At 44.1% G+C, this 14,788-nt stretch overlaps 1 protein-coding gene across 5 annotated transcripts in view; it reads left to right on the top strand.

The window, feature by feature from the left end:
- Positions 1–14,788, top strand: part of ipo11 (importin 11) — an 878,696-nt gene that overhangs the window by 700,507 nt on the left and 163,401 nt on the right. For 4 of the 5 annotated variants that reach the window (XM_072496963.1, XM_072496959.1, XM_072496960.1 and 1 more), the window contains one exon: positions 3,154–3,249. The exons of the other annotated variant lie outside the window; for it this stretch is intronic. In XM_072496963.1, coding sequence (XP_072353064.1) covers positions 3,154–3,249 — 96 coding nt within the window. The remainder of the gene's footprint in view (positions 1–3,153; positions 3,250–14,788) is intronic. 5 annotated transcript variants of the gene reach the window in all.

Raw genomic sequence — 14,788 nt, 5'->3', positions numbered from 1 at the left:
ACAGCCAGCAATTTAGGCCTGTGCTAAACCAGCCCCTGGTTTAGCCCCAAAGATTTGTTTCATTTTTAGTATTTTACATAAAATTTTATTAGACAAGCTTTTTAACTTCAGGTGTTAATGCAATCTTACTCAAATACAATGAAATTGAAAAGAATATGTACTTTTCCAGATGATTCCAGGAAAAATGGGTCTTTCTCTGGTTGACGAACTGTAACTAGCGGGATGCCGCAGGGGTCAGACCTTTGACCTCAACTGTTCACATTCTATATAATGATCTGCAAGCAGGGACAGAGTGTAACATAGCAAAATTTGCAGGTGATTCTAAAATAGGTGGGAAAGCAGGCAGTGAAGAGGAGATAAAGATTTTACAGATGGAATAAGATAGGCTAGGAGATTGGGCCAAAGTTTGGCAGATGGAGTTAAATGTAGATAAGTGTGAGATTATCCATTTTGGCCAAAAAAGCAGAAAGGCAAATTATTATCTAAATGGAAAACAGATTCAAAATGTATCTGGGCAGAGGGATCTGGGTGTCTTTGTTCATGAATCACAGAAAGTCGGTGTGCAGGCGCAGCATGTAATTAAAAAGGCAAATGGAATGTTAGCGTTTATTGAAAAAGGACTGGAGTTTAAAAGTAGAGAAGTGTTGCAATTTTGTAGGGTGTTGGTGAGACCACATCTGGAGTATTGTGTCCAGTTTTTGTTTCCTTATTTGAGGAAGAATGTAGTGGCATTGGAGACACTTCAGAAGAGATTCATCAGCTTGATTCCAGGGATGAAAGGATTGATGAATGAGGAGAGATTAAACAGTTGGGCTGGAGTTTAGAAGAATGAGAGGGGATCTGATCAAGGTATATAACATACTAAAAGGGATTGATAAAGTAAACGTTGACCAAATGTTCCCCCTTGTAGAGCAATCTAGAACGACAGGTCACAGATATAGGTTGAGAGGCGGTAGATTTAAAACTGAGATGAGGAGGAACTACTTCTCACAGAGGGTGGTGAATTTGCTGTCCAATAGTGCCATGGAATCTGAGTCACTAAGTGGTTACAAGAAGGAGATAGATATATTTCTGATTTAAAAAACAGGTTAAAGGGGTATGGGGAACAGGTAGGGAGGTGGATTTGAGACCAGGTAGAGATCAGTCATGATCTGATTAAATGGTGAATAAGCTCGAAGGGCTGAATTGCCTACTTCTGCTCCTAATTCCTATTCCAAAACTATCCTAGATTCCTGGCATTATATCTGGTAATGTGTTCTTTTTAGTACATCTGTATATTCTGGATTAATAAATTGAAATTAGATCAGTCAATTCAATCACTTTGGTTTTCTTAAGTGTTTTCCAAAAAGGTATTGCACTTTATGGTCAACCTTCAAATAATAATTTTACTTCAAACAAGGTTCGTCAGATAGATTTTGTAGATATTTTTGAAAAGCATTGTTAAGCACTTTTGAAATTGTGTTTTGAAGTTTATGTATGTTTTATGAAGCATAGTGCACTTTTAGTGAATAGATTTTATACATTTATTAGCTTTGTACTCAGAAGTGATCTTATTTAAAATTATGTTTCCCGCTGGTCTTGCCTTGTGTTAGGTTATGGATATTGTCACCATAATGGGTTAACCTTGATTGAAATTAAAACTAGTCAATTTTGGATTTATGTCAAATCCATTTTCTGCCCAAGTCTGGCTGATATTCTATGTACTTGTGTCTTTTAAAAATAATGTCTTTTAAAAATTATTTTTAAAATAAAAAAATTATTTTTTTATAAATTTAGAGTACCCAATTCATTTTTTCCAATTAAGGGACAATTTAGCGTGGCCAATCCACCTAACCTGCACATCTTTTGGGTTGTGCGGGCGAAACCCACGCAAACACGGGGAGAATGTGCAAACTCCACACGGACAGTGACCCAGAGCCGGGGTCGAACCTGGGACCTTGGCGCCGTGAGGCAGCAGTGCTACCGCTGAGCCACCGTGCTGCCCAAAAATAATGCATTTATGAGCACTACAAAATGTCAGCATTTCTGTTTTCGCTCCATGCACATTGTTATTTGAAAAATATTTCAAAGGCTCCTGATGTCAACATCCAGAAGGGAAAGGCTGCAAGGGGAATTGTTGTGAATATGTGCGTTTGTGAGAGATTTATGATATGCCTGATCATTTCCATCAGTCTGATGGCCCTGCCAATGTGGTTCACTTCTGTGATGCCACCCTCGGGACTGTATGAACTGGTGGTCTGCAGAAAGGGGATGTTATTGATTCAAACTATTTGTGATTTTGTTTTGAGAGAGTGGTTAGGATGCCTGGATTTGGACCACATTGTTGATCTGTCAAATTTTGTTTTCAGCCAATCTTGCTGAATTTTGTTTGTGTGTGCAAAGAGGAAATTACATGTTTTTTTGTTTGTAAAAGTAAATTAACAGACAGTCCTATTTTAATGGGTTGCCAGGCTTTTCTCATTATATTTGCATTAAGTCCCTTTGCTGGCTTAATCCATAATAAGTGGAGTTGGAGTCTAAATTTTAATCCAAATCCTCATGTCTCATTACTCGCATAATTATAAGTAATTTAGATAGAAGTCAATGCGCCAAGATTCTTATACTTTCTGCTATAACCTCTTTCACAGTGGGCAGAGCTTAAAAACAACTTATATCAGCTAATGTATATGGAAATACTGATATCCATCTAATTGCCTTTGCACTTTACGTTGCTATTACTCAGTATAAGATTAATTTTTGTGACAGGCTTAACACTGAACATGAATGTTAAGCGATTATACCTGTCAAGTTTGATTATAAACATTCATACCCTTCTAGTATATAGTACAGCAATACTGCCTAGCAGTGTATTTAAGAGAAATTCCAAAAGAGGTGGTTCCTACACTGATTGCTCTCGCCAATTAAATAAATGGCAGTTATAGTATTAACTCTTAACTGTTAATTTACAGGAAAAAGATTTGAAGCATACGTTTCACTATTTATTAATCATTATTGTAAATTAAACATATATTTCAAGATGTGTTTTCTATCAAAGTTTTGGAAATTATTCAGAGTTTTTGCCCAGCTATGCCTTTTGTTTTACTTCAGGGCAGACTTCCTGTTGCAAACTTTGTAAAGATCACACAATTTAAGCTGCTTCCTGTTCTTTTGCAGTGTCATTCAAGATAAGTTTTGCGGCATTATAAACATTTGTGTGGAAGCATTGCATGACGTCCTGTCAGAGGATTCAGACACAGGAACTTATAAAGAGTAAGTAGGCAGTTCTCAGTGACGATTAATTAATTCCAAATTATAACAGATTATTTTATTACATTCCGTTAATTGGAAATTATGTGAATGAATGGCCAATCCAAAATACCAGTTTAATGCTTGGTTGGTATATTGCAAATCTACCCCTGCACTTGAGGGCTTGCATAAACCTCAAGTATGAAAAAATATCTTTCAATGTCCTTATTGCTTTGGGTCATTAATTGACAAGCGACAAAGCATTTGATGAGACTATGGTTCATATATAGGTTGGTTTTCTGGGATGATTTAATCTGCCAATTTGTTGTGGTCTCACTTATCCCAAAGGAACATTAAGTATGTCAAGTTTTGTTTGAAAAGGCACATATTAGTGATTGATTATCCCCCAGATGAGTTTGGTTCTTACTCAACTACAAGCCTATTTAACAGTTCTGATAATAAAATCCTGTATTTGCCAAAATCCTATTCTGTTATATTGAATTTTGCAAAATGTTATTCATTCATTCATTTTAATCTGAAGATTTTTTCTTTAAAATGTCATTTCTAGTTTTGCGCAGTGAGTGAAGATATTAATATTGTGATCATATTTGAAGTTTTAGTTTTGGGAGTTGTTTGTGCTTTAATTTTGATCAACATAAATTTGTGTGAGATGATGCCAGAACTTTGTTAAAGAATGAAGTCAGACAATGAGGTCTAGATGAACATCAGCAAGCATAATTCCTTTTCCAAAATGACAGCATTTCCAATTTGCCTAAGTTTACTTTCCAATTACACCATCAAAAAGTGAAAATTTCATGTAAATATTTAATTAAGCAACTTTACTGATGTATTGAAGTCTCTCATTCCTGCAAGTTGGTATAATTAATTTAATAAACTTAATTAGTTATTTTTAAAAAATTATTCTTTCATGAGATGTGGGCATCACTGACTAGCTCAGTATTTATTGCCCATACCTTATTGCACTTGAGAAGGTGTTGGTGAGCTGCCTTCTTGAACCATCTCAATCCATGTGGTGTAGGTAATCACACTGTGTGACTTGGAGAGGAACTTCCAGGTGGTGGTGTTCCCATGTATCTGCTGCCCTTGTCTTTCTAGATGGTAGTGGTCGTGGGTTTGGAGGATGGTGCCGAAGGAGCCTAGGTGAGTTCCTGCAGTGCATCTTGTAGATGATACACATGGCTGCCACTGTGCTTTGGTGGTGAAAGGAATGGCTGTGGAAGGGGTGCCAATCAAGCAAGATACTTTGTCCTGGATGGTGTCAAACTTCTTGAGAGTTGTTGGACCCATCCAGGTAAGTGGAGAGTATTCTATCACACTTCTGACTTATGCCTTGTAGATTGTGGACAGGCTTTAGAGAGTCAGGAGGTGAGTTGCTCGCCGCAGGTTTCCTCGGGTCTGACCTGCACTTGTAACCACAGTATTTATATGGCTAGTTCAGTTCAGTTTCTGATCAATAATAACCCCCCAGGATGTTGATAGTGGAGGATTCAGCGATGGCAATGCCATTGAATGTGAAGGATCAATTGAAAGTCGATTAATGCCGATCATATTTTAGGGAAACATTAAATGTATTCAATTTGACACTGAGTCTGTTTTTGAATATACCCAGAAATTGTTTGCCATTTACTGTTGCTGCAATGTTGGCCTCCAACATGCATTATTTCCTTTGATCTCTTCCAACTTTGCAACATGTATATTTAAAGAGTCCCAGCAGTTGCAGATACTGTAGCTATGGTTACATTAAACCAGGAAATAAACCACTTATACAGATACATTTTACAGGGTTCTGCAGGTGCACAATTTATAGTGACAGAGTGAGATTGTGCTGCAAGTATAAACCTCAATAGTATTTGGTAAAACTAGGTTTCATGCTGGATTTATGGTAGTCAGCTTCAGTTACAGCATATTCCTGGAGGATTTCTCACGTGAGCACCTGTTCTATCCACTCTGTCCACCTGCAGTCACTTGATTGGTTAGATAGATGAGAGTAAGATTACTGATTGGATGAACCTATAGTCAACTAAATTGATTTCATGTCCTGATATTTTGATTAATAGTGATAATATGACACAACCTTACTAATGAACCGGGAACCCCTTTGATGAGGTTTTTTTCTTGTTTTACAATGGGCGTGATTCTCTGGAAAAATTTCCAATTGTGGTAGCGAGCGGGTATTGCCGTGAGCTTCCCGGCACTTAGCCCAATGAAACCGGCATTGCAATTCAACATTAATTGATCAACTTAACGAGGCCTCACGGGCTTCACGCTGCAAATAACGTCTCGTCAACTGATTCGCTGAGACCGCGCTCACCAGCCCTCCACGAACATTGTCTTATTTATTTATTAATTAATTTATTTTTTATAAATTTAGAGTACCCAATTAAGGGGCAATTTAGTGTGGCCAATCCACCTAGTCTGCACGTCTTTGGGCGTGGAGGCGAAACCCACGCAAACACGGGGAGAATGTGCAAACTCCACGTGGACAGTGACCCAAAGCCGGGATCGAACCTGGGACCTCGGCGCCGCGAGGCAGCAGTGTTATCCACTGCACCGCTGTGCTGTCCTACCCCACCAACAATGTCGAGCAGCACTTAAGCTGCACTTGCTCAGCCAACCCCAGCCTGCTCACAATAATGGCACCGAGGAGACGAGCCCCAAGATTCGGGAACGCTGACCTGGGGAGGCTCCTGGATGCGGTGGAGACCAGGAGGGATGTCCTGTTCCCCTGGGGGTCCCATGGGTGAGCCACAAGGCAGCCGGTGCTGCCTGGGATGAGGTGGCAGCAACAGTATGACCAAAAAAGGTCAACAACCTACACCGAGCAGCAAGAGTGAGTAGACACCGACGACCCCCCCCCACTCCAAGGGAGCATCCACCCCCAACTTTCCAAGTGACCCCCAGCACTCCCTCTCCCCTCTCCTCCCCACTAACCTGACTTCACACCCCCTCTCCCACCACTAAACCACACTTGTGGCTAATGATGCCCTCTCTGTGTCTCCTCGGGAAGAGCTCTCTCGCAATCGGCGGGAGACGGCCCAGACTGGCGGAGGGGTGCCAGACGTAGGAATCCTCACTTCCTTCGTGCTGCGGGCCCTGGAGGTGACTTGGTGTGGCCAACGACAGATCGGTCAGCCACGCAGAGGCTGGCGTACGCCGCAGAGGTGAGGAATCACCGGGATCCACTCAGAGGACCTGTCAGATGTGAGTTGTGTTTGCCTTATAGACTGACCCATCCCTCCCACTGACCACATGACCATTCTCCTGCAGGTCCCCCAGCCGATGGCGCCGGCCCATCCCGGGTGGCCCCCTCGACTCACTCCGAGGAGAACTCGTCGGAGGAGAGCTTCGAGGATGCCACAATAATAGTCACGTCACAGCTGTCATCCCCACCCTCCACCAGCGCAGATAAACACACGTCGGTGGGACATGTTAGTGGTCAGGCATCTGGGGCTCAACCTGGTGAGCACCACACAGCTGCTGAAGTACATCAGGTGGAGGCAGGAACCCCCAGATGAGAAAACAGTCGGAAGGCTGCTGGATCCCAGGACCCAGCTGGGTCCCAGCCTGATGCTAATCCTCTGGAAGTGGGTTACCCAGAGCTGATGGAGATAATAGGGAGCGGCCGTGAGATTCAGAGGGAGATAGAACATAGAACATAGAAAAATACAGCGCAGAACAGGCCCTTCGGCCCACGATGTTGTGCCGAACCTTTGTCCTGAGTTCCTCAGGATCGTGTCCTAGGCCCAAACCATCTTCAGATGCTTCATCACTGATCTCCCTCCCATCATAAGGTCAGAACTGGGGATGTTTGCGGATGAGTGGTGGAGGGTTTGAATGTTTGTGGAAGGGGGAGCAATCAAGCGGGCTGCTTTGTCCTGGATGGTGTCGAGCTTCTTGAGTGTTGTTGGAGGTGCACTCATCCAGGCAAGTGGAGAGTATTCCATTGCACTCCTGACTTGTGCCTTGTAGATGGTGGACAGGCTTTGGGGGTCAGAAGGTGAGTTACTCACCGTACGATTCCTAGCTTTTGACCTGCCCTGGCAGCCACAGTATTAATTTGGCTAGTCCAGTTCAGTTTCTGATCAATGGTAACCCTCAGTGCGTCACTGCAGCAGATCCATAGCCTCCTGGAGGAGTCCCAAAGACTACAGGCGCAGGAGATGGTGCTGGCAATGAGTGGCACTGAGGCCAACACTGCTAGGGTGATGACCGCAGTGGAGAGCCTGCTGCATGACGTCGGCACCATGAGTGAAGGTGTCCAAGGTGTCGCGCAGTCGGTGACGGCCATGGCTGATGGTCTCAGCAGAACGTCCGACTCGCTGGGAGAATGTCACCCAGCACCAGTGCCGATCTTGATGAGGTTCAGCAGGACATATACCGCTTTCAGATGGGCACAGCAGAGGCGCTGCAGAGCATGTTCCCAGTCACTGAGGATCAATGCTGAGGGCTGTGACACCATGGTGCAGACCATGGGGAACCACCAGGGCTGGCATAGCCACTCGATGCAGGGGCAGCCTGGGCTCGATCCAGCTGCCCCTCCATCCCGAGGTGAGCCCCAGGACCCTGTTGGCACCAATCGGAGGCAGGTGTGCTGAATGCCAGGCCGGGAGCCGTCCCATGGAGTGGCAAAGGTGGGCACCAGCTCCCCCGAGTTCCACCCCTCTGATGAGGCTGCGTCTCACAGCCAGCACAAGGGACAGGGCGGCACGGCTGTGCATGTGCCGCCGACAAGTGAACCGGGGCCCACTGGCCCCAGAGGACGCTTGCCAGGGGCATTGAAGGCCACGGGACGAGGTAAGCAACTGGCTGCCTCCACCTCTGATGTGCACCGTGGGGGAAGCACCAAGGTGTAGTAGTAGAGCAACGAGGGCCAAGCACGTTGAGGATCACTGATAGCACCTGGGGAGGGAGTGGGGAGGGGGGGGGGGGGGTAGTGTGGTATGGATAAGTAGGGGGAGGGGAGTATTGCGGGACGGTACCATTGGGAGTGGCGTATTGTCCGGCACATTAAACAACTATTTGCACAACTATTATGATGCATTTGTCACTTCAGTCTGTAGTGCGAGCTGACCCCCGGACCCTTTGCCCATCTCTCCAGGCATCCTCTTCCCCGTGGCGTTCACCCACCCTCTGAATGTAGACATATCCCCGGAGCTGTGTCCCACCCCCTGAGTGTTCGGATGTTGCATGTGTGGTGTTGCCTCCCGCAGTGTTCAAGCACAGTGTTGAGGCATCAAGGCCTGATTGGGATGCTAGGCAATGACTCCCACATGCTACCTGGCCTGACCACCTGGCCGGGAATCCACTTGGCATGTGTCAAGTGCTCACTTCACCATGATTGCCAATTCCCTATTAGCGATAGCCTTCAGCCGCACGGCCAGAGGCCTCGGCAGTCAGTGGGGGTGATCAGTGAAGCAGGCGGCAGGGACAAGGGTTGCCCCCAGAATCGGGTTGGGATCCAGTGTTTGGCATGGTGGTGCCATGAGCGATCACCGCCCCAGCGCCTCCAAACCCCCCCCACCCACCCCTGCTGAAAGTCCCCCACCCCCCGCCGAGCACTGGGGTGGCAATCCCAGCACCCTCAGGCTCTTTGCCTGTGAGCAAAGATGGCTACTCACCCCCTCGGCTCCCCACGGAAGCCCTTCCATCAGGTTCACATTTTTCGTCACCATCGTGAACACCTGCTGGGGCGGCTGCTGAATGACGGGAGGCCGTTGGATATGGGATCACTCTCGTATGTAATTGGCGCTTAAGTGGTGATAATTGGTTTCTCGCCATTCTATGGCAAGATCCTGATTTTGCCTATGGAGTGGGCCAGTTGCATCACAAACTGTTTGGCGCCCTGCCCGGATCTCATTTTTGGCCGCTCCTGCGATTCACCTGTGTCGTTACGGTTGAGCGAGAACGTGGCGAGTTCGGAGAATCGCGCCCAATATCTTTAATTAAATTCTCAGAGAAAGATCTTGAAAAGTTACTGATTTTGAAGTGGAGATGCCACCGTTGGTCTGGGGTGAGCACAGTAAGAAGTCTTATAACACCAAGTTCAAGTCCAACAGGTTTGTTTCGAATCACTAGCTTTCGGAGCACAGCACCTTCCTCAGGTGAATGAAGAGGTGTGTTCCAGAAACATACATATAGACAAAGTCAAAGATGCAAGACGATACTTTGAATGCGAGTCATTGCAGGTAATTAAGTTTTTACAGGTCCAGACGGAGCAACTGGAGAGAGGGATAATCACAGGTTAAGGACGTGGGAATTGTCTCAAGCCAGGACAGTTGGTAGGATTTCGCAAGTCTAGGCCAGATGGTGGGGGACGAATGTAATGCGATATGAATCTAAGGTCCTGGTTGACACCGTACTCGTGTGCAGAACTTGGCTATGAGTTTCTGCTCGGCGATTCTGCGTTGTCGCGCGTCCTGAAGGCCGCCTTGGAGAACGCTTACCCAAAGATCAGAGGCTGAATGCCCTTGACTGCTAAAGTGTTCCCCGACTGGAAGGGAACATTCCTGCCTGGCGATTGTCGTGCGATGTCCGTTCATCCATTGTCGCAGCGTCTGCATGGTCTTGCCAATGTACCACGCTTCGGGACATCCTTTCCTGTAGCGTATGAGGTAGACAACGTTGACCGAGTCGCACGAGTATGTACCACGTACCTGGTGGGTGGTGTTCTCACGTGTAATGGTGGTACCCATGTCGATGATCTAGCACATCTTGCAGAGACTGCCATGGCAGGGTTGTGTGGTGTCGTGTTCGCTGTTCTGAAGGCTGGGTAATTTGCTGCAAACTATGGTCTATTTGAGGTTGCGGGGTTGTTTGATGACAAGTAGTGGGGGGGTGTGGATGACCTTGGCAAGATGTTCGTCTTCATCGATGACGTGTTGAAGGCTGCGAAGAAGATGTCGTAGTTTCTCCGCTCTGGGGAAGTACTGTACGACGAAGGGTGCTCTGTCGGTTGTGTCGTCTGAGGAGGTCGGTGCGGTCTTTTGCTGTGGCGCGTTGTCAACTGTCGATCGATGAGTCGAGCGCCATATCCCGTTCGTACGAGGGCATCTTTCAGCGGTTGTAGATTCTGTTACGCTCCTCCTCATCTGAGCAGATACTGTGTATACGGCGGGCTTGTCCATAGGGGATGGGTTCTTTAATGTGTTTGGGGTGGAAGCTGGAGAAGTGGAGCATCGTGAGGTTATCCGTGGGCTTGCGGTAAAGCGAAGTGCTGAGGTGACCGTCCTTGATGGAGATGAGTGTGTCCAAGACTGTAACCGATTCTGGAGAGTAGTCCATGGTGAGTCTGATGGTGGGATGGAACTTATTGATGTCATCGTGTAGTCGTTTTAGTGATTCTTCGCCGTGTATCCAAATGAAAAAAATGTCATCGATGTATCTGGTGTATAATGTCGGCTGAAGATCCTGTGCGGTCATCCCGGCTCTGGGTCACTGTCCGTGTGGAATTTGCACAATTTCCCCGTGTTTGAGTGGGTTTCGCCCTCACAACCCAAAGATGTGAAGGCTAGGTGAATTGGTCACTCTAAATTGCCCCTTAATTGGAAAATAAAAAAATGAATTTGGTGCTCTAAATTTAAAAAAAAAAGATTTGAAAGTGTGAATTTTGAAAGCTGAATTCAAAATGATTCATGTGGAAGCTGAAGTTCAGTGAGATAAGGTGGTTCACAGATACATCTGGGGGGATTTTGAGGAGAAATGCACAAACATTCACTTGGGTTCGGAGATCAGTGTGTCTGACCACAGTCATCTTGTGTGCTTAAAAGGAACATTAATGAGACCAATGTAGTTTAAGGTGTAATTTGTAATCCGTGTTAAACTTAAAATCTGTGTGTAATTGTTAATCAAAGGGGGGGGATTAAAGGAGTATTGTATCAAAGTCCAATTTTTTCATGTTTGATAAATGTTTTTGTTTTCTTGTTGTTATAACTAACTAGCGGTCCTGTGACTCTGTTCCTTCACATTTTATTTAAAAAAAGTAAAAGTTGCAGTTTTTCAAGCCAGGATTCCATTTTGGGATTTTCCCGACTAGTTATAACACCAACTGGGATATTCCTGCCTTCAGAACATTTGATTGGCCAAGGTTCACCTTGCTCATTCATGCTCTCTCGATGTCCCTCTTTCTCTCTCTCCCCCTGATACTCCACTGCCATTCCCTACCCACTACACATGACTCAGATCCCAGTCTGCAATCCAGTTTGTGATTTGGCAGTAGAGTCAAGGAGTGGGGCATAATTGAAAGATACAGAGACTGGGGGAAGTGCAAGTGAAATTGTTCACAGCTTCCACTGGCAAACTGCTTGGTGAACAGCTTCATCCCATTTAATTGCAGTTCAGTATTGTCTACCTTGGTTGAAAATCATTTTGAGTCTGTGAAAGGCAATATACACATGAAATGCCAGTTTTATTTTCTTAATTATTGTTATTTTGCTGCGAGATGCTGAGTGTTAATATACTAATAATTTTACTCTCGAGTTGTATTCAGATTATCCTTTAATTCCAGGAGGGTTGGCAATTCTGGCTGGATTTAATTACTTGGATTGATTCTGCATCCACAGGGTGCAGTTTAGCCCTTTTGAAATGAATATGCCGTGAATCCTGACACCTGGTTTGTTCAATTAGGCTTTTTAATGGAATTTATTGTTTCAGTCTGCATCAAAAGTGTTTTGTTTTTGCAGTTGCAATTATGTGTTTCTCCTTTTATTAGCTGGTTTTACAAAACTTGCTAGTTTTGTTTCCCCCCCCCACCCCTTTACCAATGTTTGCATTCATAATTAATGGTTGCCACTTCCTGATAAATTCAAAACAGAGGATGGGAATTCCTTTGGGAATTCCGATAGCATTTATTTAAAGGAAAATGAGTTCTTGAGAGGACAAGCTTGCTGATTAAGACAACTGAGGAGCTTTGTCTACAGGTATCACTACCTTGGGACCTGCCTGTGTAGACATCAGGCATCAGCTGAACTTTATGGCATGCTTTCACCAGGATGCTGTGGATGATACCATGCTCCTACGAACAGAAATTGTTTCAATGCAAGATTCTGGAGGGGAGGTGATGGCGCAACTGTATGTCACTGGGCTAGTAATACAGAGACCCAGCGTAATGTTCTGGGACTCTGATTGGAATCCCACCTCAGCAGATGGTGGGATTTAAATTTTAATTTTAAAAGTCTAATGATAACCATTAAGCCATTGTCAATTGTTGTAAAACCCCATCTGATTAATATCCGTCAGCTGATCTGGCGACTTTACGGCTTGTGTGCGACTGCAGATGCTCAACTATGATTGACTCTAGCAAGCCACTCTCTCCAATAGCAATTAGGGATGGGCAATAAATGCTGATCCACCCAGCTACGCCCACATCCCATGAATAGAATAAAATTGGTGCTTGGGAATTGACCACCAAAGCATCATTAAATTAGTCAGTGGCTTGCTTGCAGGAAGAGACCAAGTAGCAATCCATAGTGCACACGTTATTTGAAGGGGAGAGAGAATAGTAGACCAGGGCTAACATGTTAGCTGCCGTAAAGTAGGATGCCGCTTGACATCTCAGTGGCACCGCAGACAGGAAGTGTCTGACAAAGACGGCATTTCATTTGTCTGCGACTACCTCTGTTAATTAAAGAAGTCCAACTTTTTACAAAGTTAATACCCAGGATGTGGGCATCCCTGGGTAGGCCAGCATTTTTTGCCAATCCTTCGTTGGCCTGAAAAGGTGGTTGTAGATCTCCTTCCTAAACTTACTGCCATCTGTGTTGTAATGCTGCGCCCACAATTATGTTAGGTGGGGGCCTCCAGGATTTGCCAGCCCACTTTAGAGGATGGGATATAAATCACAAATAGGCCAGATTCTGTAAGGGCAACAGATTTCTTTCCCGAAAGGACATCAGTGAATTACTTTGGATTACACAAAAAATTGACAACTTAATGTCACTTTTACTCGCACCAGTTTAAAGCTGAATTCAAGTTTTCAACCGCCATGGTGAGATTTGAACTTGCATTCATTAGTCCAGACCTTCTGATTGTGAGCTAAACAAAATTGCTCTGCCCATCTTGGGCAAAAATGAAACATTATGAGCAATGGCTACATGCCAGATTGAATTTTCCCATTTGTAATCAGGTGGGAGAGACCTGGATGGCTACTTTGACTCCACCATTGATCTAGCTGTAAACAATTTGCGCCTGCACTTTTATTAGAATGGTCCTCAACCCTAAATTGCATCTCCAGCAACAGGATCATCAACTATAACATTAAGGAAAGCCGTAGTCCCATATGTATCAGCAATATTATTAGAATCCATAGAATCCCTACAGTGCAGAAGGAGACCATGTGGCTCATCGAGTCTGCACCGACCCTCCGGAAGAGCACCCCACTGAAGCCCACTCTCCCGCCCTATCCCTGTAACCCCACCTAACCTACACATCTTTGGACGCTAAGGGGTCATCATTATATCTTCCCCTTCAATTGCAGGCTGTAGTCCTTTAGGAGCTATTTTCTCTCAAGAATTTCTGCCCTGCAAACCCCCCACACCCCCTCCCAAGGGTAATCTTTTCATGCCAGCCATTCAAATTAAGTAGAGGCAATCCATTGCATAATTTATAGTGGCTTGCCCTCTGCATCGTGAGTGCAGGCTATGTTATGCGGCATCACAATTCTATTTTTTTCAAAATCAGGATTGTTACATACTTTTACAGTATTATACATTGGACCTGAATCACTCTAATGCTTCGTGACAATAGTTAACTCTAAGTAAATAAAACCAAATGTTCCTTTGTGATAATTCAATTTTAGTTTTTATACCTTCAAGAAAGCCACATAATATATCATCTATATGGTTTGCCCTGATCATTAATGTTTGATTTGAGCCCCACTGCTAACAAAAGCAAAAGTATGAAAACTGTTCCTATCTAACCCAAAGAGTATATGTTACGCTAGTGCATAGTAATTTACAATAAGTGAGGTCAGTTCATGTATCCAATATTCTCTATTTTACTTGCTTCATAAATTGGGCAGTGAAAATTTATGTTCTGCATTATGTATGATGGGAATGCAATTGCTACATCACATTGGGCCAAAAGTTACAGATTAAAACAATTCAAGATTTTCATTTGTTGGTATGTGTGAAATGGAAAGGTGATTTATCAGTATCGCATAAATAAAATGGTAGATTTATCACAGTAATATTGTATTAATTTGTGTACAATGGTAAATACACATGTCGCTGTAGAACTAGATGTACAAAATGACTATGTTCTGCAAGCAGGGATGTTAAATTGCTGGATACTAATTCATCATGCATTATTTTAATGTTCATTAAATCTAGAAAAGAAAGTGAAATTTTGAAGTATCATTGATTCTTAAAATTACTTCAAAATTCGCATAACAAATTCAGAGCAATTTAAACCTTTACTCTGATAATCGCAACAATCATTTTAACTTTTCTCATCTTCACACTCCTTCACTGTGGCTGCAGTTTCATTGTCAGTGAATTCAAAACAATTACATAAATTTTGTAATATACCTTTAATTGAATATACATGA

The sequence above is a fragment of the Scyliorhinus torazame genome, chromosome 3 (assembly GCF_047496885.1).
Source record: "Scyliorhinus torazame isolate Kashiwa2021f chromosome 3, sScyTor2.1, whole genome shotgun sequence".
NCBI classification, from domain to species: Eukaryota; Metazoa; Chordata; class Chondrichthyes; order Carcharhiniformes; family Scyliorhinidae; genus Scyliorhinus; species Scyliorhinus torazame.
The sequence above is the reverse complement of the archived record's forward strand: the minus strand, read 5'-3'. Positions and strand labels throughout refer to the sequence as shown.